At 43.7% G+C, this 7,243-nt stretch overlaps 1 protein-coding gene across 1 annotated transcript; it reads left to right on the top strand.

Annotated features, from left to right (window-relative positions):
* Positions 1-5,344: 5,344 nt before the first annotated feature.
* On the top strand, positions 5,345-6,617 carry LOC147440996 (uncharacterized). The gene has a single exon (XM_086482769.1). The coding sequence runs from the start codon at positions 5,456-5,458 to the stop codon at positions 6,500-6,502; it is 1,047 nt and encodes a 348-aa protein (XP_086338895.1). The 5' UTR covers positions 5,345-5,455; the 3' UTR covers positions 6,503-6,617.
* Positions 6,618-7,243: the final 626 nt, after the last annotated feature.

The raw sequence follows: 7,243 nt of genomic DNA, 5'->3' as shown, positions 1-7,243 counted from the left end.
TCACTGTATGAGCACAATGTGAGAATGAATGAGAGCTCCTTATTCTTTATATGTATAAAGAATAAGGAGATAAATGTGGGTAGTCGGACACTGGCCGATAGACACGGGCAAAGCACGGTAAGGCACATTGCCTTTAGGTTCTCCCACTGCAGGCTGTGTGCCGATAAGTGGCAAGAAGACTAGCCTACAACTAGTATATACAAAAGCTGAGAGAAGACGGCTCTCAACCTATGCCCACTGGCTCGCTCTATAACCGCTCTAGTGTAAATGCAACATGCATACCACTTGGGCTAGAGCTATGATGACACTCCTAATGCAGGTATTGAGTGAGACGACCTGCATGGATCCACAATGCACAATGCTAGTGTCATTTATCTCACAACTGACAAATCCCATTGCAAATGCACCAACCGCATAAGCAAGATCAGATCTAGAGACCAAAAGGTCAGACATGAGAGACCCGAAAGACAAAAAAACATGCATTATGTGTACCAACCTATCCCTGTTGTCAGCAACCTCAATGCCATATGCATCCTCATCAGGAACCACCTGACTATGCATCATCATCTAGCAAACGCATATCTACTGAGAATGACTACAAAATTGAAAAATCAGCACCACTGCAATCACACACAGCTATCTGAAGGACACTACCGTCCTTAAACGTATCAGATGCATCATAGAACAATGCACTGGTATGTGGCTCAATTGATGTCACCTCAATTGATGACTGACCAAGCTGTGCATCCCGAGAGATACCACTATCTGCGTGAACGACACCACAAGACAAAATTTGCTCTCCATGTAGGACATCCGCAAAAGAGACATGCCTCGTCTCTTGCTCTAAACATGGCAGCAAATACACAGAGACTACACCATCTCGTGTGTCAGAAATATGCAAAGGGTATACCGGATCACTCCTAGCACCTTTGGCTATCACGATCCCCTATGTATCTGAAATGTCTGCTCTCCAAGCAGTGTATAATTTCCAGTACTCTGCAACAATTGACGCACTGAAATGAGACTCTGGCTAAGTCCTAGTACATAACGTACATCTCGTAGCATAAGCAATGCAGCGCTAGGTAAAGGCATGCATACATCTCCAGCACCCTCTATGTCATATGGTGAACCATCAGCAAACTACACATAACCAAGTCTCCCACTAGAGAAAGAGAAAACGAATCACGACGTAGCGTCACGTAAAAACCTGCATGCTTGTCTAGTAGAAAACGCGTAGACAATGTGTTATCCCAAGACACAAAGTAGTCTCAAGGCAAGCTAAACTCAAAAGTGACATGCTCGTCACATCCATACTCTCTAACATATGTCCTCATAGTAGCACCATGCATCTGCCTCTTCCGCTACCTCATATGCCTGAAGCAATGACGCCTAATATGCCCATTGTGGCCACAGTGCCAACATGTCAATCGCGATCGTGAGCGAGAACTGCCTCTAACCTGAAGCGTCTCCATATCCATGTCAAAACTATGGTAAACAAAGTGGGAGGTAACTCGACCACTACACGATGCTTAAAAGCATGATCAATCGCTTCAAAAGCAATGCTCACATATGTATAAAACAACTCCATAATTTGCAAACTCTGCAAACATAAACTGGGACAAACTGCTCAACCGAGCGTAAAGCACATAACCATATACGCAAGTAGAGAGCAAACTAGCTCAAAATACGTCTCACAAGAGAAACTACCTCCAATTATTTACAAAAACCTGTGAAATCTGTGACTATCTGTCTTTAGGCACACAAGCATATGCTAATCCTCACTCCTGCGAGAGTGGGTACAAGAATGCCAAACCGTGTTCAAATTGACAGAACCTATCAAAAGTGAGAGTAAACACTCGATCACTTTCAAAGTGGGAATATATCGACCACTGTACAAGATGGCATAACGCTGCAAACTTTTATGGTGAGAAGACAGGAAAAAATGAACAGAATTTCCTTTGAAAAATGAGTGAAAACTCAAGGCAAATCACAAGCCAAAAAAACTGTAAATAACTAACAGAGTGGGAGTCAAGAGTGGGAGTCAACTCGACCACTAAACCATCAAAAGAGCAAATTGTGAATACGCATAAACCATGGAAAGAAATCTTGAGAAAAATCCGGTAGAGTTTTTCTTGAAAATTGAGAAAAAAAAATCTCACCAAATACGCATGACAATAGACACTATCTCAATAGAAAAATCCTAAATGGTTTACATGCAATGCCAAATGCGTGGCAAACTAGCTCACCGAGTAGCTCTATGGACGTGTACCTATCCAAAAAACACTGCAAACCTGTAGACCTGCTCTACTGTGAGCTATGGCTAGCTCAAGTTGTATCTGCATCATACATACATAGCATGAAACTGCACAAAACCGTGCTAAAAAAGCTCTCTAAAATGTCTCACACAGTTAAACAATGCGCATAAAACCGCATCTACGTGTGTGACGATCCGAAAGTCACATCTGAAACTATCACTTTCATACACAAAAACAAGGTGAATTCTCTCTCAAATAGCACCACAGTGTGCCATACATAGCCAAAGATGCAAACGGCATCACTCTCTACACTGTAAAAATCAAACTGCAAAACCTCGATATGTCGAGATTGTTGACAAGCTGCAGCAAAAAATTTAGTGCTCAAAATTTCAAATTTTTAATATGACCAGCACGTTCGGAACGTACCAAAACCTCAGGGTAGACTCCTAGATCACATGTATCCGAGTCCGGGTGTGAGAGAAATACCAAAAACTTACTACTGTTACACTTGCTATAATTCAGAGCAGAATTTCAAAAAAATGGACATCACCATCACGTCCGGAATGTGTCAAAACCAAAATCTAAACTCGTGGATCATATCCATTCGACTCCATGTGACGGACATATGCAAAAAACACTGTTTCGGGAGCCAAAAATAGCAAAAACGAGCTGCAACACTTCTTGTTTGTGCTCTTTCTCTGCAAAATTCAGCAATGGCTTGCTACACAAGCTGAATTTACATAGCTAGCTGAGATCTTCCACCGTCGAGCCGTATCCACCGCCGTCGAGCTCAAGCTGCCATAGCCGAGCTCTGTCACTTTCGTCTCTCCCGGAAGCCGTCGCACGTGCGTCGCCAAAGCTTTGATACCAATTGTGAGTGCACGAATGTGGTGCATGTGCACAGAGAGAGAGAGAGAGAGAGAGAGAGAGAGAGAGAGAGAGAGAGGGAGAGAGAGAGAGAGAGAGAGAGAGAACACAGGATGTGGGTGGAGCTCCCAAATCTCACTGTATGAAAACAATGTGAGAATGAGTGAGAGCTCCTTATTCTTTGTATGTATAAAGAATAAGGAGATAAATGTGAGCGGCCGACAGACACGGGCAAAACACAGTGAGGCACACCTCCTTTACCTAACACAATTTAGGATTTGGGATGATGGGATCTTTAAATAGGCCCTTTGGCCTAATTAATAGCTTGATTAAGAGATTCAATATTGTAGATCTTACAACGGATCAAATTCTTTGTTCACATTAAATGATTCTTTACTCACACTAAAACTTATAAGTAGTGCAATTCACTCTAGGTGTAGAAAAGCAAAAGAAGTATCACATGCAAAAAATAGGGTAAAGCAATAGGAAGCATTAACATATGTATAGTTTTGGGGAGAGAGATAATTCACATAAAAAACTCATGTCATCGTTCATAACTTAGCAAAAAACGTTTCCACCATGACATAGACTTGCTTTTGGAACGCAAACAAACCTAGGTTTAGTGGAGTCCCACCTACAAATTTTGAAATTTACCTATAATTATAGATTTAAAGGTGAAACTTACAAAATCTAGAGTAAAAACTTTCAAAGTATACATTCAATTTTACCATTAAAATTTTCCATGAGTAGGTTCTCCAAGTGTTTAGAAAAGGTTTGTTAGAGTACCAATCGGAAAAAAAAAAGATATTGAGTTCAAGCCATCTAGAGGGCGAGCTTTTGTCTTCATGAACAGTAGACCTTGCCTTACCTTGGAAAAATAGTGCATAAGAATTCTCTTTGCATGGCATTCTCAGTTTGACATTGAACATAAAGCATGATGATCATACAAAGCTAGTACTATGTAGCAAAGGGTGCAATCTAGGATTTGGGATGATGGGATCAGCTTTAAATAGGCCCTTTGGTCTACTTAATAGCTTGATTAGGAGATTCAGTATCTTAGATATTGCAACAGATCAAATTCTTTGTTCATATTAAAAGATTCTTTGCTCACACTACAACTAACTAGTGCAATCACTCCATGTGTGCAAATTGTTCACATTGAAAGATTATTTACTCACACTAAAACTAAGTAGTGCAATCACTCCACATGTACAAAATCAAAATAAGAATCACATGCAAAGTTCATCACAACGAGAAAAGCATTAAGACTTTTAATACTTGTGAGATTTTTTTTCTGGCTAGTCAAATATACATGCACTTTAAGCCTAAGGGGGGGAGTAGAAGAACAGATGAAGAAAAAGCTTAACAAAAAGTGGAAACAAACAGCGGTCTTTACAAGTTTAAATGCTTATAGGCCCTTTGGTCTAATTAAGAGCTCAATTAGGACATTCAATATCTTAGATCTTTTACAACGGTTGGATTCTTTGTTCACGTAAAAAGATTCTTTACTCACACTAAAACTAAGTAGTGCAATTCACTTTAGGTGTAGAAAAAACAAAAGAAGAATCACATGCAAAATTAGTCACGGGATATGGTGACGCATGTCTTCAAGTCCATCGGCCTTAAAGAAAGTATTAGATTAAAATATTCTAAGTTACTCACACTAAAAGTAAGTAGTGCAATCACTTTAGGTGTAAAAAATTAAGCAAAAGAAGTATCACATGCAAAATTCATCAAGAGAAAAGCATTAAGACTTTTAGGATCATTGTGTGTGTGTGTGTGTGTGTGTGTGTGTGTGTGAGAGTGAGTGAGTGAGAGAGAGAGAGAGGATTGCCTGAAGAGAAGAGGTAAGCAGTGAGACGAGAGAGAGAGAGAGGAAGGGGGAGGACACCTCTCAAGAAACAAAAGAGAGTAGCTTAGTAGGATGGGGCCTTGCCTTTTGAGATGGAAAGTTCATGATAGGTAGAGAATATTAGTGCCCTTTATTATTTTTGGCATATGGGAAAACAAATCCGTTGTGTATACACTTTGGACAAGGTTTTAAAAACAAAATCTGGAAATGCAATGGGCGTGAGTGAGCAGAAGAATTCGCACATGGGTGAAATCACGTAAAGAGGATCGACTGAAATCCAGAGCAAGATGACTAAAGCATACACACAAGCAAAAGGGTGGAGCCAGCCTTCACCTTTACTAATTATAAGGAGCTAGCACACCATTACTTAGGTATATAAATGTGTGTGCTGATGAACCAGTTTTCCCAAGCACCGCGTTGAGCAGAATCATCATCATCATCATCAGCTTGTAGCCTTGTAGTCGATAAGATCAGCAGAAAAATGGGCGCTGGCAACCTTCTGGCCTTGGTGGCCAGAGTACAGTCATTCCGCATGAAGAACACTGCCCCCCTTCAACTAACAGCAAGCGCAGGTGCAGGTGACGTGCAGCTACTCATGGGCAGCTTCCATGCCGACCTGGCACAGCGGGTCGGGCAGCTGCAGCTGCAGGGAGGAAGCGCGCATCTCAATTGGCTGCTGGACGCCTGCGCCTGCACGCTCTCCACCCACTCCGCTCTTGCCTCTGCTCTCAAGAATGCGCATGCGACTCCACCGGCCAATCAGCGCGCCGATGAGATGCTGAGCTTGCTGGACGCTTGCACCTCTCTCAAGCAGATGGCAGACGACGTGGACCGCCAGCTTGGCTCCCTTCAGGCAGCGCTAATTCAGAGCGCCCGAGGATTACAGGCCTCCAGAGCAGCTGGTCGCCTGGCAGCAGCACGGCGGCTGCGGCCGTGCTTAGATGGCCTTCAATCGCTCAGCAGTGCCCAATACAGGCCCATCAAAGAGGCGCAGGCGGCCTTGCTGCTGGCGGCCAAGCGCGAGCTGCTGGCACCTGCATCTAATTGTCGACGTGATCCCGCAGCACAGACCCTCCATCACGCCTTGGATGGCACCTTGCTCATATCTCTGCTAGTGCTGGCCTCCGCCATCGCAACCTTCGCTCCCCCCCTCAAATCATCATCTGGCGCCGTCCGCAGCGCCTGCAAGATCGTCGCCTCCAGCTGCAAGAGCGGCAGTAGCCTAGCGACGGTAACGATGTGGGGTGGGCCCCTGTGGCAGCTGCAGCGTGACCTGAAGCAGGAGGACATGAGCGCTCTCTTTTTCGAGCTTCAAGGGCTGCACTCTGCCGCCGCCTCCATCTACGCCACCGTCTCCGGACCAGCTCATGCAGATCAGGCTACAACTGCGGATCTGAGGCAGAGAATCGACAGCATGCACAAGCGCTCGCAAGAAGCCCGAGCGTGTGTCACCGCGCTCCGCTCGCAACTGGCCTCCCTCTTCCAGGCCCTGGTGGCGCTCCGCCTCTCTCTCCTCGCCCTCCCCTGAGAGACTGGCTGGACCCACGTCCTTCTTCAAAAGGTTCCGGCCTCCGCCTGTGAATACTTTCAATTGTACACTATGAGAGAATGTAACTAATGCAATCCTCAAAAGTTTTGTTCCCCGTATCATTCTAATTTCCACTCTCTCCCTCTCTCTCTCTCTCTCTCTCTCTCACTCTATGTGACTAAAGCAATCCTCAAGAAATTTGGGCTTCCCTTTATTCCAATTCTCATTCATTCTCTCTCTCTCTCTCTCTCTCTCTCTCTTGCTTTTTGAGCTCTCAAACAATGTTGCTACTTGAGTCACGTAGAGGTAGCATGAACTTGCAATTCTGAAGCATCAAGCATACTTATATGGCCAAGTGGGTCTAAACCAACACAACAACTGTGCTCTCCTCCACACATGTACAAGTTTTCCATCATACCCAACTCTTAGGACACATCACGTGCTACACCAAAATCATTTTTTAGCAAGAGCTTCCTTAACCCCCAGCATGCAATGTCAAGAGGGAGTTTGGAATGCCCATAAGTAAAGCTTCAAGATATCTAGCACAAGTCAATGATATATCTTTTATAAAGACTCTTAAGTGTAAGAAGGAAATGAGGAGGAAATAAGATGGTTGCGATCCAAGACCCCAAGTCTTACAAATGAGAATCCTTTTGCATCAACTCATGTCAAATAGCCATGTGCCTTGCCTTTGTGCTCATATGACAAAGATTGAGGACGATGTAGAGCCGACATGTTAAA

The sequence above is a fragment of the Adiantum capillus-veneris genome, chromosome 15, assembly GCF_014529385.1.
Source record: "Adiantum capillus-veneris isolate H3 chromosome 15, ASM1452938v2, whole genome shotgun sequence".
NCBI classification, from domain to species: domain Eukaryota; kingdom Viridiplantae; phylum Streptophyta; class Polypodiopsida; order Polypodiales; family Pteridaceae; genus Adiantum; species Adiantum capillus-veneris.
This window is presented reverse-complemented; position numbering and strand designations above follow the sequence as displayed.

Excerpts from the sequence above, each read along its gene's own strand:
- LOC147440996 (XM_086482769.1), top strand. The coding sequence starts at position 5,456 with ATGGGCGCTGGCAACCTTCTGGCCTTGGTGGCCAGAGTACAGTCATTC.